Below are 25,817 nucleotides of genomic sequence, written 5' to 3' on the forward strand. Positions count from 1 at the left end.
AGCATACTACTTCCCAATACCCGGCAGCCACGCATCACATTGAGGAGTGATTCACAGAGAGTGAGGGCATATACAAATATACGTGTATGTGTAACATATGCAGGCATATATGTGTGTGTACATGTAGATATGCATATGTACAAATGCATTCACATTTATCAGAGTCTCGAATGGAGATGGAAACAAATGAGGAAGGCGCAAAAGAGGGCATGGATTTTTAAAAATCTGATCAACACCAGCCAAAAGCAGCCTTCCAGCTCCCTATCACACAGGATGGTTTAGAGAATAGCTTGTTCAGGCCCAGAGATGATGCAAATGATCCAAAGTAGACTTCAAATGGGGAATGGGTATGAACAAATTGTGTGGCAGGGAACAATACTGGATAGTGGGTTTTTGATACTCAAAGAGCTTGTAACTTCAAAGGCTATAAAAGAAGGAAGTCAGACCTTTGAGGGGTGCTGGGGTGAGAGAAGAGGACAGGGGACTGCCACCTTGCACACAAGAGATCAGCCTGACAGCAATTCTATGACTCATATTTATTTATGACTTAAACAGTGTTTCTAAGATGGTGGCCCATGGCTATGCTCACAGAATCCTCTACAAATGTTTTATTTATTTACTTACTTTTTTGAGACAGTCTCGCTCTGTCACCCAGGCTAGAGTGCAGTGGCATAATTTCTGCTCACTGGAACCTCCACCTCCCGTGTTCTAGCAATTCTCATGCCTCAGCCTCCTGAGTAGCTGGGATTATAGCCATGCGCCACCACACTCAGCTAATTTTTGTATTTTTAGTAGAGACAGGGTTTCACCATGTTGGCCAGGCTGATCTCGAACTCCTGACCTCAAGTGATCTGCCTGCCTTGGCCTCCCAAAGTGCTGCAATTATAGGCGTGAGCCACTGCGCCTGGCCCTCTATGAATGTTTTTCAATGTTGTGTTTCCTTAATTATAATCACATGCATGTGCACGCACACACACACATGCACACACACACGCGCATGCACGCACACACACACAGACACTTACATGCTGGGTCATTATTAACCTCCAGTGATCCCTGTTCCAGCCTGTTAATCCTTCTGCATTTCCCTAGAAAATTTACTCTCCTGCTCTCCTACACAATTATTCTCCTCTCTTCTAAAACCTCCATCACCTTCTTTTCCTTCCACTCTCAACTAATGACATTCCCTGTTTTACTGGGAAAACAGAAACAGAAGAAGACTTCCAGGCAAGGTACAGTCTCCTTGCACCTCTACCTGCCACCCCTGCCTGCCTTCCCCTGATGGTAGCTGCACCATCCAAGAGATGACCTCTCCTTTCTCCTATCTAACGGATGTCTGGGGATCATCCCTGTTCACCCATCTGAGAACATCAGTCTGGCACTGTCCCCTCCCTCATTCAATTTTTCCTTCTCTATTGAATCATTCCCATTCACCTGTAAACACGCTTTTTTAAAAAAAAATCTTCCTTTACCCAATATTCTCATTGAGCTATCACTCCACAGTTTTGATCCCTTGTGTTGAGAATTTCTCACAAGAGTTATCTGTACTAACAAGTTGTCTATTTGTTATCCCCTGTTCTCTCTTGCCAATCTCTTGAACCCAGCTGGACCAGGCTTTTGTCCCCATCACTCCACTGAAAATATTCTTGCCAAGGTCAAGCATGTGCTTCATTTTGCAAATATACTTGATCTATTGATAGCATTTGATGCAGCTTTTCACTCCTCCTTTCTTCAAACACTTCCTCTATTTGTTTTTTAGGAACATCACTCTCTCCTCTACCTCACCAGCCTCTCCCTCTCAATCAGTGGATGCTTACCTATGCAACATCTGTGACAGTACCAGCCCACTTCTCTTCTCTACCTTCACTTACTCCCTAGATGATTCCACTCATTTCATAACTTTAAATGCCATAGGCACCAACTGTTCCCAAATTTACATCTCTAGCCGAGACATCTTTGAAATCATGCATCCAAATCCCTACCTGATACATCCTCACAGACAACTCAAGCTTAACATGTGCAAAACTGAGTTCTTTATTCCATCCCAACCTGCAACTCAAACTCTCTTTTCCATCTCAAAAAATAGTAACTCCATTCCTCCATACTTTCAGGCCAAAACCTTGAGTAATCAAGTTCTTTCTCCCCAACCTGGAATCCAATAATTGCTTACCACTTCCGTTAATCCTCACTCTGGTCCAAGTCACATCATCTTCACTATGTCATGGCAGTAGCCTGCCTAGGGACTCTCACAGCCACCTTATATGCTCTCTACATGGTCTGTTCTCTATAAATCAATTGCAGCTGTTTAAAATTTTATTCAGATCATATCACTCTTCTGCTCACAGGCCTCCTGGTTTTCTGCCCTCTAACAGTAAAATCCAAAGTCTTCACCACAGGCTACACAGCCCTACGTGATTTGGCCCCTGCTAACTCTCTGTGCCCATGACCTTGGCTCTGCCTGCACTGGTTACTTGGCTGCTTTTCCAATTGCTTATAACATGCTTCCTGCTTCAAACGTTTGCAAGTGCTGTTTGCTCGGCCTCGTGGCTTGTTTCCTCACTTCCAATAGGGGTCTATCTGTTCAAATATTACTTTATTTGGAGAGGCCTTCTGTGATAGGCAGAATTCTAAGATGACCCCAATAAACCCATTCCTTAGTGAACTTGCCCTGCAGCATCCTCTTCCCTTGAGTATGAACAGGACCTATAACTATAATGGGATGTCACTCCTGCGATTAAGTTATGTCACATGGCAAAGGTGAAGATGTAATTAAAGTTCCAAATCAGTTTGATTTTGAGTTCATCAAAAGGGAGATTATCCTAGGTGAGGCCCGCTTAATCAGGTGAAAAACCTTGAACAGAAAGACCGAGGCCTTGGGGGTGAGGGTGGCGTAGGGGAGATGGTCCACAGCTGCTCCTGAAAGGGCAAGAATCATGTTATAAACTGCTTGTGGCCTATAGGAGCTCAGGGCCTCAGTCCACAACTGCAAGGACCTAAATTCTGCCAGCAGCCCAAAAAGGCTTGGGAGAGCACCACCATGAGCTCCGATGAGCATGCCTTAATTTCAGCCTGCGAGACACTGAGCAGACTATCCCACTCAACTGAACCCGGACTTCCAACCTACAGAAACTGAGATAATAAATGGGTGCTGTTCTAAGTTGCTAAGTTTGTGATAGCTTTTCACACAGCAACAGAAATCTAATATACCTTCTATAATATAGAATACCATCCCCCTTACTTTCTATCCTCCTGACATACCTTTTCCTTCAGACAACCTGGTATATCATACATGCAATTTGAATATTTGAATTTTTCCTCTCCCTGGCTCTAGAATGTAAGCTCCTTTAGGGCAAGAAGTCTGCCTTTTCTTTTTTCTACTAGTACATTACAGCACCTGGAACAATGCCATGCACATAGTAAGTGCTCAATAAATATTTATAGAATGAATGAATGTATTTACCATTTTCATTTACTTTAGAACACAGTGATCACAAAAAAGTAATACTGTTTAACTTAGAACTTTCAAAGGCTATTTCTCAAACTGAAGTACAAGGACATCCCCCCGCTTTCCACCCCACTCCAACAATAATTTCTGAGAGATTCATGAGTTCACAAATATGAAAAGTAATAGTCTAAATAACTAGCTTGTAAATATTTAGCGAAAAAAAAGTACACCAACTGCTATGTACTGAATCGTGGCCCACCCTGAAAAAAATTCATATGCTGAAGCCCTAACCCTCCATGCGATGGTATTTAGAGATGGAGCCTTTGGGAGGTAACTATGTTTAGGTGAGCTCATGAGAGTGGGACCCAAGAGACACCAGAGAGCTTGCTCTCACTCCCTTCTCCACCATGTGAGGACTCAGTAAGCAGACAGACAGCTGCAAGCCAAGAAGAGAGCCCTCACCAGAAACCAGCCATGCTGACATCCTGATCTCCACAACTATGAGAAAATACATTTCTGTTGTTTCAGCCGCCTAGTCTATGGTATTTTTTTAAATGGCAACCTAACTAGACAAATGTACCAACCATTAGATATCAACAAGTGTTCACTGAAAATAAGTCATACTAAAATACATTTCTATTATTTGAAAGTGTTTCTATGTCATTAGATTCAGGAAAATGCCATTAATGTGGTACATATTAACTTCAGCAACATATATAATAGATCCCTTTATGATATCCTTCTGAATAATTGTGTTAGATGTACATTAAAAGGCATTGAATTTGTTGCTGGTTGAACAACTGTATCAAAGAACACTAGTTCATTACTGAAAGTCACTCCGACAGTGAATGGTTTCCAACAGATGTCAGAAGACTCTTCTCCCTCAAACTACTGAACACCTTAATCAATGTTTTGGATAAAGATTAAAAGGCAGGTTAATCAGATTGGCAATGGACATACATTTAAACACTGGAATATGACACATTGATGGTCATGATTGAAACATACAGTGGACAAGAAATTCATCAAAACTATCAGGTTAATTATTAGTGATAAATGATAAATTTTATCTAGAGTTGCACTTCAGAATTAGGCTTGGTAGCCCTTTAAAAAAATCAGCTGTTTTGTTTGGCTGCTGAGTCATGCTGAACATGTCACCCATGAGCATGGATATTTCAAAAGGCAATGAAAACTCAGGCTGATTTAGGAGAAATATAGAGTGTGGATTACAAAAAAAAAAAAAAAAAAACCCACATTATCTTAATACTGTATTCCAGCCTGCTCAGACCACATCTGGAATCCTGTATTTAAATATGGGCACTACATACAAAAGGAACACAAAATAACCACATAAAAAGAGTTATGAGGTCAGACAGGTTTTAGATTAAAGAAAGTTAAACAAATTATCTTCCTGTAGAACTTCTTAAAATATTTAATGTTAACATTCCTTATGATTTCCAAAAAAAGTGTATGTGCATGTGTGTGCACATGCACAGATTGATGAATAGTGTGCATTGTTTTTTAACTTATTTGAACATAGAACCCTTTCTCCCTGGAGCATCATGTAGGACTAGTGATCTAAGCCACAAGCTTATGAAAACAACCTATACCCACAAGAGAAAATATAACAAAGGCAGATACAGACTAAATATTAATAAAGGTGAGCAACTAGGATTGCAAGAGCAATATAGAAACTGAATCATGAGAAAAAGGCTAAAGATTCTTATAGTATTTTGTCTAACAAAAGAGAAGAACATTCCTTGCAAATATACAAATGGCTCTCAGAAAAATAAGGGAACACATTTGTCTTATATTGCTCTAGTACCCAGGGCAAAATAATATCTAAAGTTAAGGTTCAGTAGTACGTGTTTTGACACATTTTCCAGGAGACTTTTATCCAGACAGTCTGATATTTGCACTAAAGGGGAGAATTACAGCCCATAGGAGCCCAGAACAGAAAAGTCGGTTTAATCTTCAGGAGGAGGAAGAACCATCAATCAATTAAGGCTTTTATTTAGTATTAAAGGGGCCATCATGGAGAAAACGTGAGCTTTAGTATGCACAGAAGCTAGGTAAACATCCAGCAGGGACACTAAAAAAAAGATTCCTGCATATATAAAGTGGGCGATTAGACTGTTGGATTCTAAAGGTCACTTCCAACACTGCATGCTCAGTGGGCTAGACTAAAACCTTGGTAGTCTTGCTCACTACTGCATCTCAATGACAACATGAGGCTGGCACAGAGCTCCTGGCGCAGAGTGGGCTCCTCATAAATATGGGCTGAATTAATGAATAACTGAACAAGTAAAATATAAATGAAAGAAGTACCTCGTTCGAAAGTCAAACAAAAAGGGAATGGGCTACCTCATTCTTTAGTGATTGCTAAATTCACGAACTGTGAATAATAATCAAGGCTACTGTCAAATATAAGGAAAACAGCCTTGTGATAATTTCACTTCTTAACTCTGAATTGAATCATACCAAGGGTTACTGTGAGGTTCCCTTGACAAATACGTGAAAATGCAGACTATAAATGACCATCGGAAGTGAGGGGTGATTATGGTGCCAATGGTCTACTTAGATGGACTATGATAACTCAGAGGGGTGGAAACTAACCTTAAGGATGAACCCACTTTTTGTAGCTACAACTCTGAAAATCCCTAGTGGCCAAAAACTAACCTTGCTGATGAACCCGCTTTTTGTAGCTACAATTCAGAAAATGCCTAGTATATGCACGTGCTTTATTTGTTTAATGGTCAGAAGAACATATGTATAACTTCTTTTAAAACATCTTCAAAGATGTGACAGTATTCTGATAGAACTGGTAAACTAAGCTGTTTATAATTCAGTTTAAACAGTTTTGTCTTGAGATATCAAATTCTTAGCAAAGAACATCACAAAGATGAACCTTTAAATAATTAAAAAAAAAATCCTTAAAACAGAAAACGCTTTCATTCACACGACTGCAGACAAAGACCATACTGTCAGGCACCATATTTGTATCCATTTCCTAGAAGACTGAGATTTCTTTCAAAATATATCTGTCATTTCTCCACAGTGGCTGATCAAACTTGCCACTGAAAAATGTTCTGAACAGGCAACCTGTAGTACAAGCATGGTTTATTTCTGTCAGAGACCGACTGCTGAAGTGTGAAAGAAACTCATTAAAAATCTCTTACTGTGATCTTACATTGTAAAAAAAAGAAAAAGGAAAAGAAAAAAAAAAAAACCAAAGAAGGAAAAGGCAAGGAAATAAAACATAATGAAAGGTACACTGAGCCTGCAGACACACTCATATGGTGCTTTTCTTTCTTACTCTTCTTTAGCAAGCAATTAGAAGAGCACAATTAGCCCTGGGAATACAGCATACACTCATGGTTCGGGAAATCAGATAAGCTAACGATTTTATTTTATGCTAATATTATGAAAAGTTAACGAAGGAGATTTAAAAAATTGTACTATAGGAAAAACAATGCAGAATAAACAACAGTATTATTTACCTTAATCTCAAAACGAGGTTCACGGCACAAGAAGAAGCTTCTCTGTAGTCTTCATTAGCATTGGGTGGGCCCTTTAAAAAGAAAACAGCAAACAGTGTTATAAACTGTATCAGGAAAGGAATGAATAAAATCACAATATCACTTGATTCATATAGCCATTTCTTTCTGGAAATTTCAAAACTAGATCTTTACACACGCAGGCCTTCTTTGGCATCGTAACACCTCCATGTAAAGGTTGTAATGGTGCCTAATTCCCATCACAATTGTGGATATGAATGTTTCATATGGAAAGCCTCAGTTCTAGGATGGGTATCATAAACAACTTGTATAAGCTGTAGTAAAGTCCAGCTACCTAAAATGGCACCTCACAACCCACACATAGACTGTTACTATTGAAACTTGGGGATCACAAAGGCTGGGCACCTTAAACCCTGCAATGCAGAGGAAGGCGGGGCCCAGAAGATTCAGCCACTGTTTATCATTCCTGCCTTTCTCACCTAGAGCCCATTTTCTTGAATATTGATTATTAACCATGAATGTCTCCATGGTTACACAGCCTCTCCCTGTTCTCAGGGAATCCCGGGGCATAAGTAGACCTTATTGTTGGAGTAGAAAAAATAAGGCATTTCAGGTCAAGACTTGGCGCTGCCACTGACCTGAAATGCAACCATGAGCAAGCCATTCTCTGAATAACGCCTGCCGTAAAAGGTTGCAGGGAGAATAAAATGATATAGATGAAAGTGAGTCATAAAATGCTCTACAGTACTAGTTATCCTAATCCCTGTTCCTGTTTCCTTTACTCTCTTTGCTCTCTGATCCATTATTATTCTTAACTTGCCTTTTATCATTCAACCAATCCCTACAGTTTATCTCAAGGTCTCTTACTGAGTTGCCTGATACAGTGTAAAGACCTAAACCGAATCCTGACTTGGCCTCTAACTAGTGGTGTGACTATGGGGGAGCCACTTCACCTCTGCAAGTCTTTACTCCCTCTACATATAAGCTATAAAATAAGGGCCCCGCATTAGGTATCTGACCTCAAACAGGCTTCCTGAAGCCAACAAAATCACTCTAATTATCTCTCCAATATATGGCCATTTTATAAAACACAGACCAAGTAAAACAGAAATGAATTTAAATTGAATATGCAGAGTTTGAAAGAAAGAAAATTATGATCCTGACAGTGGTGACGCTTTATAGTACAACCACTTTGAGAACAAAAGGGCTTGCCTGTTAATTATACAGCAGAACCAGAATGCAGGCCTGTGCTCTGGTTCTATGCCCCTAGGCCTTTCCCTGGATTGCTCAGCATCCCTCAACACCTCCCACCATGGCTCACAGCCACATCTTCTGTCCCATAACTTTAATAAATATGCATTATAAATGCATGTCACAGTTACTGGACTATTATTTTTACAAGGCAAGTTGTAGAGACGAATTGGCCCATAAAATTCAATGATAACAGAATTATGAAAACAGGTTACAGAAATCCAACCAGGAGCAAAACATAAAAGTATCAATTAACCACAATGTTCTGTGGCTGGAATATAACAGAATGGTGTCATTTTCTTTCCTTTTCTTCTTTTCCACAGTACCAGCAATTTCAGGAGCAGTCTGGTAATCAATTCTCACTCTTGAGCCTATCATTTAAAGGTTGGAGGTCCCACAAAGCACAGTCAATAGCAACCTATTTAAAAAGACAGCTTATAAGCCCTTGATTTGGAGGCACTACCTTGAAATTGTCTTTCTAAAATGTTGGTTTTTTAAAGGATCTGTCTACAAAGCACCTCAAATGGAATGACTGGCAGAGAAACGTACCTGAGAGTCGTGCACAGAGAGGGACTGTATTTGTTCGGGGATGGTGCTGGCATTCACTGCGATCTGTTACGAGAGCCACCGTTACAGCATTCAAGAAAGCCAAAGGGAGACACGGTGAGTGTGGTTACATTAAGTCCCAATTATCAGACCCAATAATTTCCAAACGATCATAAAGCAATATTTACCAAAGTGTGGCTCTTTGACTACCTGTGTTGGAATCACCTAGGACAAGTGTTAAAGACCCCTAGGCCCCTCCTGGCCTGTGACTCAGAATTCCACAGAGATGGAAGAGAATCTGTGTCTTTACCAAGTTCCCCAAATAACCCTCATTATACTGTTAAAGAACCACTAAGCTAAAGTGAAAAGGCATGAATTATTTGATGTTTTAAATTTGATAACCAAAAGATGTCCTAGGATAATTTTTTCTTTTTGCATAATTTCATCTAAGGTTAACGGACCCTCAATGAAAAGACGTTGGGGTTAATAAAACCTGCCCCTTTAATCTAACTATGAGCAATTATTCACTGTATTTAAAAAATACATAAGGATAGTTGCATTTTTAAAAGATATTAATGCTAAAGTGATAGGTTATACTCCTCTCTCAAAGTTAGAAACCCAACTCTAAGTTTACACCCAAATTATTTTTGCCTTGAGCTCTACTTTTGGGAACTCTGCCCTGGAGCAAAACTTGAAAGACAAAAAACAACAACGACGACGACAACAAAAAAAAAACCTCAAAGAGAAACAGCAATGAAAATGAACAAAAAGGATCTCCTATTTCTAAACTTACTATCAATTCTAAATCAGAAATCATCAAAAATTATTTGTGAGAAGAGCTTTCTAAAGGTTAAGAGCATAAAATTCTTACTCTCCATGCTTCTTCCAAAATAACTATGGTGGTAGTGAAGTAATAGGGAAAAGTGTATTGATGTCTGCAATTTACTTTGAAATGCATCAAAAAGTTAAGATAGACTGAAGGATGAATAGATGGATATATGTGATAGAGCAAGTACAGTAATGATGATACCTAGATTATAGGTATACGGCATTCACTATAAAATGTTTTAATGTTGCTCCATTTATTTTTACAATAAGATGTTAGGGGAAAATGACTACGTTAGAGGAACAAAACAACCTGTATTCATTAACCAGCCAGAGGGTCTGGGCCTACTTCAAATGATCTCTTGCAAAGAATCTTTCAGGGTGATTCCACAATCTTAATTTAAATTTGTGATACAACCAAAGGCCACATCAGTACTTATAAACAGCATTGTGACTTCCTTTAGTCAAAGAACTACTGTAACCTGAAAAACCTTAGTGGCATTTACTAAGAGGTGAAAACTTCTCTTTCCCCTGGGGAGACCCATCTCCTGCCCTGCACAATCATCAAGATGAAGGGCTAATCAACTAGGCGGGGGGCTGGAACCCCACACACACCCTGCAACCTTACTGTGTAGGTGTAACCCTGAATACAACGAGGGGACCACAGCCTCCACTCTGATGCACAGCAATATGGTAATTCCTCAGAAAATGTGCAGAGATGCATAGGAGAGCTGGACAGGGAGAGAATACAGTTTGGATATTTGTTCCCACCCAAATCTCATGTTGAAATGTAATCCTCAGCCGGGCACGGTGGCTCATGCCTCTAATCCCAGCACTTTGAAAGGATGAGGTGTGGGTGGGTCACTTGAGGCCAAGAGTTCGAGGCTAGCTCGGGCAACATGGCGAAACTCCATCTCTACTAAAAATACAAAAATTAGCTAGGTGTGGTGGTTTGCGCCTGTAGTCCCAGCTACTTGAGAGGCTGAGGCACAAGAATCACTGGAACCCAGAAGGCGAAAATTGCAGTGAGCTGTGATCACACCACTGCACTCTAGCCTGAGTGACAAAGTGAGACTCTGTCTCAAAAAAAAAGAAAAAAAATGTTATCTCCAATGTTGGAGGTGGAGCCTGACGGCACATGTTTGGATCATGGGGGTGGATCCCTCATGAATAGCTTGGGCCGTTCCCTTGGTGATAAGTGAGTTCCCACTCTGAGTTCACACGAGATTTGGTCATTTAAAAGTGTGTGGCACCCCCTTCCCACTCTCTCTGTTGCTCCTGCTTTCACCAAATTATGTGCCTCTTCTCACTTCACCTTCCACCATGAGCAAAAGCTCCCTGAGGCTTTCCCAGAAGCTGAGCAGCTGCCAGCATCAGCTTATACAGCCTGCAGAACCGTGAGTCAATTAAATCTCTTTTTTTTCTAAATAACCCACTCTCAGGTGGCAATGCAAGGATGGCCTAATACAGGAAGCCACTGTACAAAACATCTTCCTTGACAACGAACTGCATTCCTCCAAATGTCACCACTACAGATCCATTCTATGGGATTAGGGCATGGTCTTTTGGGTATACTCTTCTAAGTGTAAAAACTTGTAAGAAAGCTAACATATTAAGCAGCTGTCAATTTATCAGGGTTTTTCATTTCCTTTTAAACAATTTGATATAGGATGGACATTTGAGAGAATGAGTGTTTTGATGGGAAGGTGTATTAGTCCGGCTTCATATTGCTATGAATAAATACCCAAGACTGGGTAATTTATAAAGAAAAAGGGGGTTAATAGACTTGCAGGTCCACATGGCTGGGAAGGCCTCACAATCACAGCAGAAGGCGCAGGAGGAGCAAAGGCACAGCTTACACGGTAGCAGGCAAGAGAGTGTGTGCAGGAGAACTGCCCTTTATAAAACCATCAGACCTCATGAGACTTATACACTATTATGAGAACAGCATAGGAAAACCTGCTGCTATGATTCAATTACCGCTCATTGGGTCCCTCCCATGACATGTAGGGATTATGGAAGCTACAATTCAAGATGAGATTTGGGTGAGGACACAGCCAAACCATATCAGAGGAGGAGGCAAGAACAATGGATTAATGTTGAACACCACCATGGCAATAGACCCTGATGGGGATCTAGGACAGGATAAGAGAGGAAAAGATCTCAGAATGGAGACAAGAAAGAGACAACATCTGCTTTCCAATTTTTCGTAGAGCTCTGCCTAATGAACTCCTTTCCTGTTTTCGCAAATATTATAGCTAAATGCAATGTGCTATCCTGGATTGGATCCTGGCAAAAACAAGGGACACTAGTAGGCAAACTAGTGACATGGGAACAAATTCTGGGGCTTAGTTGACAGTCACATGGCAGCGCTGGTTTCTGAGTTGTAACAAATTTGTCAGGAATACATAAGAAATCAACAGTGGGGGAGATTGCATGAGGAGTATATGGGAACTCTGCACTGTCTCTGCAACGCTTCTATAAATCGAAAATTATTCCAAAATCAAAAGTTCATTTTCAGATATATTGCAGATTTCTGGATTTCTGATAACATATCTATCTTTCCTCACAACTACTCAGAAGGGCAGTCACCTGCAATAACAACACCTTTTAGAAAGTGGTATCATGAAAATATCAGGTTAAAGCAGTCTGTGATGGCTAAGGATAACCATAATAAAAGTGGAGGGAGAAGTTAAATCTCTCTCTCCATCTCCATATGGGTATAGAACAAACACGTTTGACAGCTCACAGGCATTTGGAAAACATGTTTTCATAGAAATATTTTTTTTTTTCTGAGATGGAGTTTCACTCAGTCACCTAGGCTGGAGTGCAGTGGCATGATCTCAGCTCACTGCAACCTCCGCCTCCTGGGTTCAAGCGATTCTCCTGCCTCAGCCTCCTGAGTAGCTGGGATTACAGATGCACACCACCATGCCCGGCTAATTTTTTGTATTTTTAGTAGAGACAGGGTTTCACCATGTTGGCCAGGCTGGTCTCGAACTCCTGGCCTCAGGTGATCCACCCGCCTCAGCCTCCAAGTGCTGGGATTACAGGCATGAGCCACTGAGCCTGACCCACAGAAATAATTTTTAAAAGCTAACAGCAGTCTTAAATGACATGTGACAATAGCAATAAGTAATATAAGGAAAAAAATTAGTTTTCACATTGCGTCTAATCTCTAATAAAATTAACTCAATTTAAATACCAAATGTATTTTCTCCTCAGAGCAAAATCCCAGAATTAGGAAACAGAAATATTTCCATAATTAGCCAAGTCTAGATTCTTGATAACAAACCTTTTCAATATACCTTTTGTGAGCCCTACTGGGCTTCAGCCAGAAACCTTTCCCACCTGCTTCATTACCCTTGATTAAATAAACACAACTTTCCCAAGGGATTTCTGAAACATTTTCTTTTTTCTTATTTTTATTTTGGAAATTTCTGATAGACATTTAAAACAAATCTTCAGGAATTTTGAGCACACCAGCTTCCTGGATTCCAGTCTGGACTTCTGGATTCTGAGGGATTTGTGCAGTTTTCCTAGCCAGTCCTTGATCCTAGCTGTGAATCAGAATCCTGTGAGCAGCTTTTTAAAAATCAGAGTTGCCTGGACATCACCCCAAATTACCAAATCAGAATCTGTGGGTTGAGTCTAGACATTGCATTTTTAAAGGTTTCCAGCCAGGGTTGTGAATTGTTTATTTTCATGTCACCTAAGTGAGATGCTACTATAAAAAAGAGTGTTACTTTAATAGAAGCCTTAGCAAATGCCCTCCTCAGTTAAATGAACCCAAATGAAACTATAAATTTAAAGATAAAGTCAATTTGACTTTTTATGTAGAAAATTAGGATATAATGCAAAATTGACAGAAAGTCATAAAACATGTACTTATTATTTTTGACAAAAAGAGATTCCAAAACCACTGGTCAAAAGAAGATCAATAATGGGATAACAGTTGAAAAGTTTTATATAACCTAAGAAGCTATATAAGCTAGGAAACACTACCTAACGAAACTGTCCTTGCAAATACCACCCCTTCCCCGACCCCCAAAGAGATGAAAAGCATCCAGCTAGCGGGCTGTCTTTACTTTTATGAAATTCCCACAGTGCCTAACACAGTTCCACGTGGAAATCAGGCACAGATTAAACATCTGTTTAATTAATATTATTAATAATAACATTTAGTCTTCACTGCCTTCCATCAACCAAGTAGAATATGATGATAAACAAATGAAACAAGGATGAGCTATCTACTTTTTATAAATTATTAATTACTAGTGGGTGACTAATACTTCGATATTTCTTTTTTTTTTTAATTATACTTTAAGTTCTAGGGTACATGTGCACAACGTGCAGGTTTGTTACATAGGTATACATGTGCCATGTTGGTTTGCTGCACCCATTAACTCGTCATTTACATTAGGTATATCTCCTAATGCTATCCCTCCCCCCTCCCCCCACCCCATGACAGGCCCCAGTGTGTGATGTTCTCCATGCTGTGTCCAAGTGCTCTCATTGTTCAATTCCCACCTATAAGTGAGAATATGCGGTGTTCGGTTCTCTGTCCTTGCGATAGTTTGCTCAGAATGATGGTTTCCAGTTTCATCCATGTCCCTACAAAGGACATGAACTCATCCTTTTTTAATACTTTGATATTTCTAAAATATCAGGTTAGGAACACAGGGCCAATTTTTCAATGTGATGGCTATGAATCTCAAGCCAGATCTGAATCCCAAGATAAGTAACGCAATTCTAAAATCTTACAGATTATACTGGAAATTCTCTTGGACTTAGGAGGATCTCCAAATATGACCCAGGATGAGGTGGATCTTCTCAGTGTCCCTCTGACAAACATCCCACTCTGGCCTTCTCAGTCTTCTTCAATTAATACTGTAATACTTGGTCATTCTACCTCATACTTCCTAGGAGGTCAAATAGCCCCTCACTCATTAAGCTTTCCTAAAATATCCCTAGTTTACTGTAGCACCTTACTCTGTCTAAACATGGTACTAACAAAGCTACTTTTCTGAACTTCACCTCAATTATATGTCTTCTGATCCCTTGAATCACTTCTGACCTACTCATAAATACTATATGCCTACTCATGCACTTGTTTAATATTCGACTTGCAGTGCATACCCAATTCATGTCATCAGTGAACATGTATAGTGTCTACTAGATGCAAAAGAAACACAAACTTCCATGTTTTTCATTTTTTTCATAAAATACTATCTCAATCTTCTAGTGGCTTATAGTCAAAAAACAACTGAATTGCAATGTAATGACAAACATGAAAAAGCTTATTAAAATGTAAATACTCTGGCATTTAAATGTGTTATTTGGCACAGATAAGCATTTTCACTCTCAAAGATGTTTACAGGTATAAGGTGCACTGTCAGAAGCTGTATATATTGACTGGTACAGCTATTGATAGAAACTACAAAAATTCAAAATCAGGCCGGGCACGGTGGCTCACGCTTGTAATCCCAGCACTTCTGGAGGCCGAGGCTGGCAGATCACGAGGTCAGGAGATCGAGACCACGGTGAAACCCTGTCTCTACTAAAAATACAAAAAATTAGCTGGGCGTGGTGGCAGGCACCTGTAGTCCCAACTACTGGGAGAGGCTGAGGCAGGAGAATGGCATGAACCCGGGAAGCACAGCTTGCAGTGAGCCAAGATCACGCCACTGCACTCCAGCCTGGGCAACAGAGTGAGACTCCATCTCAAAAAAAAAAAAAAAAAAATTCAAAATCAGCAGACACATAAAATAATCACAATTCTAAGTACCTATAATTTACTTATCTATGTGCCCCCTGAAATACATACACAAAAAAGTTAAAGGAATGATATTTGTAATAGCAGCCTAAGTGCTTGCCAAGAAGGAAATGGTTAAATAAACAATTTTCATTCATCTAATACAATACTATGTGCCGGGAAATAAAAAAGAGGCAGATCTATAGCTCCTAAGGTGGAAAGATTGCCAAAACAATCAAGCAAGTTGCAAAAATATTTTCTAGTTTTTGTAATTCCATTCATGTTTTAAAAATGACATGCTAGATTTTTTAATGAACATATTAGTATGGAAAGAAACAGAAAAGGTCTGGAAGAAAACTCTGTTCAAACTGATGACTTCTGTGGAACAAAGTGATAGTTACAGGGGTGAAAAGGGGAGCAGGATAAAAGTGGTCTTTCAGTTTTTATTGTATGTCATTCTCCTATGTTTTTCAAATCATTATTCTATGTCTCTTCTCAGTAAGGCCTATCCTGACCAACTCATCTAAAATTACAACTTCCCACCACACTCCCTGAAGCCCCCATCCCATTCTGTTTCTTTCTATCACTCCTATTCCATTGTAACAAACCACATAATTTACTTACTTATTAAGGCTATTACATATTGTTTACCTACTCCCATAAGAACGTGAGCTCCACAAGGACGGGGATTTTGCTCTGTATTTCTCACTGACGTATCCCTTAAACCTACTAAGACAGGGCACATAGTAGGGACATAATACATATTTGCTGAATAGTTACATATTTAACACTTTTTAATTTCCTTTATAATAGATAAATAAAATACTTCATGCTTGGCTTACAGAAAGCAGTTTGGGGTAGTTGGCAAATCAGAGGGATACTTTAATTAAAAGCTGAAAGGACACAGGAAGCATCACTGTAGCATCTCTTAATACAGCTCAAGATAATCAAATGTCAAGGCTGTCAAAGGAACGGGTGTCAAAAAACTAGCCTGAGAAGCTGTGCAATAGCAGGTGGGGCCTGTTACTCCTAAAATTTGGTGGAAGTGTTTACATTCAAACACATGTATCCTTTCACGGAAATAAGAGTTCTATTCATATGCTTCTTTAATTATAAATCAATATGTTAACAGATATATGGTGCTGCAGTAAACCACCTATGACTTTCATATCCCACTTAAGAAGGTCAGTACTGATGCCTGAAGATCAACTCACAGCACGCTACATAGTCTTTCCCTTCCTGTCTGTGCAGAAAATATTCTTGCCAAAAAGATACTGCTATTCTCCAAATAACAAATCAGCTATCAGAGCAATTTCAACAAGCACACAGTAAGAGATTATCCTAAATCCTTATGACCTGCACCCATAAGCCTTACTAGCAAAGCAGGATCCAATGGATATCGTCCAATGAAGATTTCTTGCGGTGAACAACAAATGTTTTGTGAGTCAATGATGCTACTTTAACCATGTTATGTTGTTCTATTTCTCAGCAGAACTGACACTTTTAGTAAGAAATACTCTTAGAAATAGCAGAAAAGCCTAGACTCTGCACCTTAGATAAAATGAGAGAAAGGAAGGAGAAATAGAGTTCATGATACATGGTTAAGATCATTCTGAAAACTTAGCACAACATCTGTGTAGTCAATGTGCTCCATGTGGGGCTCATCACCACTGCTCCTAACAAAGGGGGATGAGGTCTCTGATCAAAGCTTATATATATATTTTTCTGAGGTGAAGTCTGGCTCTGTCACCCAGGTTGGAGTGCAGTGGCACAATCTCAGCTCACTGCAACCTCCACTTCCCGGGTTCGAGCAATTCTCGTGCCTCAGCCTCCCGAGTACAGATGCCTGCCACCATGCCCAGCTAATTTTGTATTTTTAGTAGAGACAGGGTTTCGCCATGTTAGCCTGGCTGGTCTCGAATTCCTGACCTCACGTGATCCACCCGACTCGGCCTCCAAAAGCGTTGGGATTACAGGAGTGAGCCACCGCACCTGGCCAAAGTTTATATTTTATGTATGAAACTGAGAGGTGAATTAAATGATAAACATAGGAGAAAACAAAATCTGAAGGAGAGCTACCATGGGGAGGCAGGCAAGCTGAAAAATGCCTAGGAAAGGCCTATCCATATGGCATGCAAGATGGAGAGAGAAGGATGAGAGGAAAGAAAAGGAGAAGAAAGGGTGGCCTGTGGCTCTGCTGCCCTCCTCCTTACAAGACCCAGGCTGGCTACTGCCACTTCAAACTCCACGATGAGAGGTACTACATTTAATCAAAAGGAAATGTCTGCTAATTAAAAAAAATTGGGATGGATATCGTTTGTAGTCCAAAGATTTTGTTTTCTTAATGAGAATTTATTAAGGTATACATTAATTACTAGGTCTGTAAAAATATTTGGAGCTATTTAAATATGCTCAAATTTCCTCTAGGAGAATTAGCAGGTCTTGTGAACTACAGTTATCATTAGTCATTAGGCATTAGGATAATTAATCAAATGGAGGAAGTAAATCAAATATGATCTCTTAATCAAAAGATGACCAGGCCTCAAAGGGAAGCTGTTAAAATTTTTTGAGTGCTCCTTAACCTACTAAGGTATTTGGAAGATTTAAAAACCAAGACCAACAGACTCAACCAAGAGTTTCTAACCATTTTAATATCTACTTTATTGCAAACAAAAAACATGGAAGACATTTTGCCTGTATGGTTACTATGTTTTCTAAAGGCAGTAATCCTAAGAGTTAAAATTAATGGATTACCTCGTCTGTGCCAAGGATTCCATGGAGGGTTTTGTGTACGGGATTTTGCCAACCCTCATGGCGACTTTCTTATAAGTACTGGGATCATCCTCATTTGACAGATGAGGAAACAGGCTCAGAAAGCAAAGTAATTTGCCCCGATTTATTCAGCCCAAAGTAACTCAGACAGAATTAGGAGCTGCAAAGTCCACGTGCCTTTCCTTTTTCTTTCTACTCCATGAGATTTTGAAGCATCTCCCCTAAATGGATCAGACTCTGATACCGCAAGAAAGGAATGAAATGGCAAAATAATAAATAAATAGCCACAGCTCACCTCTGGATTTTCTTCTTTTACTCTTCGTGACTGTAAAACAATTATGTATCCATTAATATATATATATACACACACAATCACAAAAATAAAATTTACACAGATTAGCTCATCGTCAACGATGTCATTTACCTTTTCCTGAGAAAAAGCTGCTTTCCCTTCTTCGCTCTTCTCATCCATCTCGTCGTCACTCCATTCCCAGTCCCCGTCTTCGGTTTTATGAAGGTGACCACTTGACCCAGGAACTCTTCTTACCTGAATCAAAACAAGCCCACACAATTCTTCACTAGTCAAATGTGAACCATTTCACTGGTGCTGCAACTTGGGTTATACAGCATACACACAAACCTGAAAACAACCTGAGTGGCTGTGAATCCAGGGATAGCTAGTGGTTAAGATCCAAAAAGACTACACAGCCTCCAGACTCCCAAACTCATCCTCTTTCCAAAAATGCTGTGTTTTTTGAAATGCATTACTATATACATGAAGAACAAAATATTTTGGAAGAACATTGCACATATACGCAATTAAGGACCAAGCTCATTTTTCATGTTTACTTCAGTTAACACTTTATTAGTTGCCATATACAAAAGGCCATGTGGTAGGCATCAAATTGCCTAAGGAAGTGCATGCAAGCAACATCCTGCTGACTGAGCAAAGGCAGAGAAATCAGGAAGCCTAATGACGCATACTAGACCATGGGTATTGGCAATCTAAAAACCTAAGACAACAAAGCACCCCCTTCTATTGCCACCTCACTCTCTTGCAGAACCTGAGAATTACGCTTATTTCCCCGGGATTCTGCTCAACCTATTTGAACAAAACAAAACAGCACCAGACCATTCTTAACACACTTTGTAGCACTTATGAGACTTGTGAGATTGCTAGGAACACAGCTTGATAATCAGCAGCCATGCTAGTGTCTAGATTATGATCAGTCTTCCTCATTATTTCAAATTGTTTTGAGCTAGGGTAGAGATGTAATCCGTAGGGCAAGCTTTCCCAAATGTCTTTGTGGTTGGAAAAGCAAAACTTTTAAAAGGACAGGATGACTGAGAATGAGCCTCTGAGACCAAAGTAATTTGCTTAAAAAATGTACTATGATGTAATTAAACAAAGCACTGTAGCAGATGAACATGATGTGAATGCAACAGCCGTGGTCCAAGGATTCAAAGAAACTTCGTGTGGAAAGGGAGCTTCCAGACAATCTAGTCCAACCTCTTCATTTTACAGATGAGGAGATGAAGGCCCAGAACGTGACCCAAGATCACACAGTAATGAAGGCAAAGCAAGGCAAGAAACAAAGCCTTAGACTCCCACTCAAATGTGACTCTCCTTATGCCACTGAATGATAACCGCCAGCAAGAAGTTATCTAAAAATGTCCTTTGAAGACTGAAAGACTATGATGTGAAGAAAGCCTACTTTTTATAATAGACACTATTTAGTTGTATCACAGGAGCTTCAGTAAAACCAAGGGAAACAACACAGAACTTAAATTTAAATATTTAAGTTTAGTATACATGTCAGATCAATGCGAAGTCATAAAAAATGCATGATAGGGGTTGGCTTTGATTTGAGGGCCTTACCATCTAGAACCTGTAAAAGTAATCCTGACCAGTTGGTCTAGAAGATTTGAGCTCCAACATAGAAAGTCAGCAAGAAAGTACAAAGTACTTTTTCATAATTGCAAATAGTTATGCTCATTTTTTTTAAAAAAAGCTTTTTTCTCCAACCCCTACCCCCTAAATTTTTCTTTTTAACTAATTTATCTTTGAAATAGTACTTAGTAAAACCTCTTTTGGGCTTGGCATCAGATATTTCTTCTGCTTGCATTCTGAGTTGCTCTAAAAGTCTTTTCTAATGACGGTGATTTTAATGGTGCTTATAGATGTTGGCAAAGTACTATAGAAAAAATGCCAAAACGCACTTCAGGATTTGCAGAACAGATTGCTCACTTTAATGCCTGCAGAAATAGCTAAAGGAAGAGAAAATAATTTTCTGTTGACATATACAATAAAACTAATTATTTTCTTAGCAATGCTGATCATGGTGGTAGCAACATAGAGAAACATATGTTAATGACTACATTGAAAAGGAAGAATTTAAAGCCACATTTATTACAAAACATACTGTCAACTAAGAAGTGAGAAAACAAGTAAAATTATCTATCAGACACAGAATAAAACTCTGTCTTTACTAAAATTGTAGAACCCAAGGATAGCTGATGAATTAGTATTCTTTAAGTACTCACCCAAGAGATTACACTAAGGAAATCTTCTTTTCCAGAGAGAGTCTAGATTAACATCCTAAAATTTAGTTTACATCCTTTCCCCCTCTGGCTCTATGTTTACAAGCTCTGTCAGTTTCATTTCCACAAGCAGAATCCAACTATAAACAATAAAATGGCCCATCTTCTCCCATTTTTATTTTATTTTAGAGCCCTGGCTCTCTCTCTGTTTGTTTTATTTGCTGGAAGAGAGAAAGATAAAACAAAATGTCTAGGATTATAGCTCTAGACATTGAAAGAAATGGTGGGATGGGCCTTTAAGCAATAAACATTGGTTAAACAAATAAATATATAAATGTTGACCAAATTAAGAGAAAGAACATTCAAAAACCTATGTAGGGAATAGTATTGGTAAAATTGCCACTAGAATAAGAATGCTAACTTGTCTTTGAGAATGTCCCCTCAGCTTACTCCTAGGAATAAACTTGCAGCATAATTTGAAACCCAGGTTTCATGGTGGATTTATGTGACATTGACGTCTACCAAAGAGATGGGAAATCAATTTTACAAAGTTACATCCTTGTAGGGAGTTTGTAGGGATGATGAGAAACAACTTTTATCTTTCAGAGCCATCTAAGTTTCACACAGTTTAGCAAATGGTCTTATTCGGGAATTGAATAATACCTTACAAAGTTAAAACTTCAAAAAAAAAAAGTGCAGAAAAGCTTCCATCTTCCCCCCCACCCAATGATGAGAATGGAGATTATTTACCCTTGGAATTCTAATTTCATTGATTATTACATTGCTCTTGTTCTACTAAATGATTTGCTCATTTAGTAAAGCCAAGAGGTGGTAGAAAGAATTTATTCTCTATTTTCTCTGTCAGGGATTTTAAAAAATCCATTGCTTCTCAGAGAAACAAGCTCAGTTTAAGTGATACCTAAAGGAATTCATAATCTCACAAATTCTTCAGGTCATAGTTGGCAGTAGTGAGGTTAGAAAACGTTTTATATTTTCTTCTCTTTCTCTAAATGTTATTTTTAATGAAAACCCATTAAATAAATGAACCCAAGTTCTGATTCCCACAAGAAAAGAAGGCAGGCTCAGCCAGATGAACAAAGGAGAAGCATGGTTCCTGGCCAGTGCTGGTGGCCACCAGGCAAGATGTAGGTGGCCACTGGGCAGGGCTAGGATGAGCAGCCACAGAGAGGAGACGGCAGCAATGTGGACAACAGTCCCTAGAGCGGTCTGACCTGTCACTCCAGTGCTGCACCTCTAAACAGGAGCTGTCTGCAAATCTGCAAATACAGTTGTACCGTCCCCATGCAACTCAAAGGAGGCACCTGGCCCCTGACACAGGAATCGGGAGGAAGGATGTGAAGAACCACCAGGTAAAGTTTCTACAATAGCATGCTAAATGTGTCAGAAATGCAGGTGTGTGACTCTAACACTCTACTGAACAAAAGAAGAATTTACTGACCCAAAGAAATACTGACCAAAACTTAGTAGACTTTGTCTCAATCTGGCATGTCCATCTGTCCAAAAAAAAAAAAAAGAAAGCACCCACTAGCCTCTCCCACTGCCACATTAACTTCTCCCTGGAAATGGCATTTGGGAATCTCCTTGGAGTGATTTTTACCCCTTCGGTGGGAATCCTGCACTCAGCCTCTCCTCCACCTGCTGAACATACGGCATGCTGACTACAGTCGAAACCCGAGTGATCCAGGGAGCCCACCAGCCTCACGTCCACCTATCAAGAACCTACTGCACCAGCAGAAAGCAACATATAGTGACATTCCTGTTACCAGGCATACTACTGATGAGAAGTATAAAAAATATTTCTAATTAATTGCTGTTTATCATGTACTTGAGGCACTGCCAAGCAGACAAAAAGCCTTCTAAATCATGAAAAATTAACAAAATGTGACTCAGTAAGACGTTAGCAATAAATATTTTACTGTCTCCATAGTTTATACACTGACACTGCTCCTCTCTGACCACCACCTCTCTCGGCACCTCCATCCTACACCTACTGCCTGGCCCCACTGTCCTCTCCAGCCTAGGTCCTCTCCTGCTCTTCCACCAGCCCCCTCCCGGCTCTACTCCTCAGCATGCAAGGCCTGGCACCCACAGCTGACTCTAGATGCTGCACTTACTAGTACTCAATGTCCCCATGTCCCTGGCCAGATGAACCTTCCTATCCAATCCACACTTGAAAAGCAAGCCGTGGGATCAGCCCCAACATGTACTCTCTAATCCTGAACTGCCAGCCAAGAAGAGCACCAGTCAAGTGCACATGATGCCTGGTGCCATTACAGATGACCACCAGCCACTCCTAGATGGGGCATCAGTGCTGCTACAACCCTGCCCCTCCAAGTGAAGCCCATAGACTGGGGCAACAGCAGCACCTGGGAGGGAGCTTGTTAGAAATGCAGAATCTTGGGACCCACCCTAGACCCACAAAATCAGAATATTCCTTTTCAACAAGATCCCCCAGGGGTCATATTCTCATTCAAGTTTGAGAAACACTGCTAGACAACACTTTCCCTCATTGCCAGCCTAGCCCCTTGCCCCTAGCTGGTATTCATACAATGTTAGGTACTATGTTCTACGGATTTTGCATGTATTAACTAATTTAATCTTCATAGTAGCTTGTGAGCTGAGAATGATTGTACTGCCCCAATTTTTAGAGGTAAAACTGTGACACAGGGAAGGTTAAACCATGGCCCAAGCTCATACAGCTGGGAGGTGACAATACTAGGAGATGTAAGAGCAGGAGTCAGACCCCCAACTCTCCATTCCTCTCTCTGCTACTGCAGCTTACAGTAGGGCCTCAGCTCACCAGCCCCAATCACTTAAAATAACTTCCTCTGCTACCCTGAGAGCATCAAGTCCATCCAATGGAGCAAAGGTGGCTCTTGTTATGTTTCAGCAAAGAGACTGGTGGCATTTTGGCCCTACAGATTGGTGGAACTTTGAACTTGAGAGAGATGATTTAGGGTATTTGGTGGAAGAAATTTCTAAGCAGCAAAGCATTCAAGAGGTGACTTGGGTGCTGTTAAAGGCATTCAGTTTTAAAAGGGAAACAGCATAAAAGTTTGGAAAATTTGCAGCCTGACGATGTGATAGAAAAGAAAATCCCAGCCTGGCACAGTGGCTTACACCTGTAATCCCAGCACTTTGGGAGGCCGAGGCGGGCAGATCACAAGGTCAGGAGACTGAGACCATCCTGGCTAACACAGTGAAACCCCGTCTCCACTAAAAATACAAAAAAATTAGCTGGGCGTGGTGGCAGGCGCCTGTAGTCCCAGCTACTCAAGAGGCTGAGGCAGGAGAATGACGTGAACCTGGGAGGCGGAGTTTGCAGTGAGCCGAGATGGCACCACTGCACTCCAGCCTGGGCGACAGAGTGAGACTCCTTCTCCAGAAAAAAAATGTTAATCACCAAGACAATGGGGAAAACATCTCCAGGGCATGACAGAGAACTTTGTGGCAGCCCCTCCCCTCACAGGGCTGGAAGTTTAGGAGGAAAAAAATGGTTTCTTGGGCTGGGCCCAGGGTCCCTCTGTTGTGTGCAGTTTAGGGACTTGGTGCCTGGCATCACAGCTGCTCCAGCCATGACTAAAAGGAGCCAAGGTACACCTCGGGCCATTGCTTCAGAGGGTGCAAAACCCAAGGCTTGGCAGCTTCCACATGCTGTTGAGCCTGTAGGTGCACAGAAGTCAAGAACTGGGAACCTCTGCCTAGATTTAGGAGGATATATGGAAACACCTGGATATCAAGGCAGCAATTTGCTGCAGGGGTGGGGCTCTCATGAAGAACCTCTGCTTGGCCAGTGCAGAAGGGAAATGTGGGGTCAGAGGCCCCACACAGTCTCTACTGGGGCACTGCCTAGTGGAGCTATGATAAGAGGGCTGATGTCCTCCAGACCCCAGAATGGTAGATCCACCTACAGCTTGCACCGTGGGCCTGGAAAAGCCGCAGACACTCAACGCCAGCCCATGAAAGCAGCTGGGAGGGAGGCTGTACCCTACAAAGCCACAGGGACAGAGGTGCACAAGACCATGGGAACCCATCTCTTGCATCAGCGTAACCTGGATGTGAGACATGGAGTCAAAGGAGATCATTTTGGAGCTTTAAGATTTGACTGCCTCACTGGATTTCAGATTTGGACGAGGCCTGTAGCCCCTTTGGTTTGGCCAATTTCTCCCATTGGAACAGCTGTATTTACCCAATTCCTGTACCCCCACTGTATCTAGGAAGTAACTAACTTGCTTTTGATTTTATAAGATCATAGGTGGAAGGGACTTGCCTTGTCTCAGATGAGATGTTGGACTGTGGACTTTTGAGTTAATACTGAAATGAGTTCTGACTCATTTCAGAAGGCATGATTGATTCTGAAATGTGAGGACATGCGATTTGGGAGGGGCCAGGGGCAGAATGATATGGTTTGGCTGTGTCCGCACCCAAATCTCATCTTGAATTGTAACTCCCACAGTTCCCACATGTCACAGGAGGAACCCAGTGGGAGGTAATTGAATTATGGGGACAAGTCTTTCCTACACTGTCCTCCTGACAGTGAATAGATCTCACAAGATCTGATGGTTTTAAAAAGAGAAGTTCCCCTGCACAAGCTCTCTTTGCCTGCTGACATCCATGTAAGATGTGACTTGTTCCTCCTTGCTTTCTGCCATGATTGTGAGGCCTCCCTAGCCACATGGAACTATAAGCCCATTAAACCTCTCTTTCTTTTGTAAATTGCCTAGTCTCGGGTATGTCTTTATCAGCAGCGCAAAAACATACTAACACATACTCACAGCCCCTATCTTCCTAATAAACTTCACACTCTCACCCTCTTTCCCTGCTGTGTGCAAAGACAATGGATTCCTTCTTTTTACAAGACCAATGCCTCTGGGAGCACTCCTCATGTATCTATTCACTTATTCCTTCCTTCAAGACACTTATAGCCAGGCCCTGCCTCCTCTACATCATCTGTAAATGTGCTTAAGTCTCTCTTATACCTCTACCAAAAGAGCACCAGGGACCCCACTGATTTTCATTCTTCCTTAAGAATTACTCCATCGCTCTTCTCTTTCACTGTCAACGTTTTGCTAAAGATAGTCTCCAACTGTGGCCCTCACATCCTATCTTATCCTCACACTTTAATACCGTGCAAAAATGGTAT

The 25,817-nt window shown here is 40.6% G+C and overlaps 1 protein-coding gene across 1 annotated transcript in view; it reads right to left on the reverse strand.

The window, feature by feature from the left end:
• Positions 1-25,817, reverse strand: part of STK39 (serine/threonine kinase 39) — a 293,318-nt gene that overhangs the window by 102,148 nt on the left and 165,353 nt on the right. Inside the window, exons 11-14 of the mRNA XM_004032736.5 lie at positions 18,537-18,659; positions 18,408-18,437; positions 8,764-8,826; positions 6,946-7,016 (exon numbers count right to left, since the gene is read on the reverse strand). Coding sequence (XP_004032784.3) covers positions 6,946-7,016; positions 8,764-8,826; positions 18,408-18,437; positions 18,537-18,659 — 287 coding nt within the window. The remainder of the gene's footprint in view (positions 1-6,945; positions 7,017-8,763; positions 8,827-18,407; positions 18,438-18,536; positions 18,660-25,817) is intronic.

Source organism: Gorilla gorilla, chromosome 11 (assembly GCF_029281585.2).
Source record: "Gorilla gorilla gorilla isolate KB3781 chromosome 11, NHGRI_mGorGor1-v2.1_pri, whole genome shotgun sequence".
NCBI classification, from domain to species: Eukaryota; Metazoa; Chordata; class Mammalia; order Primates; family Hominidae; genus Gorilla; species Gorilla gorilla.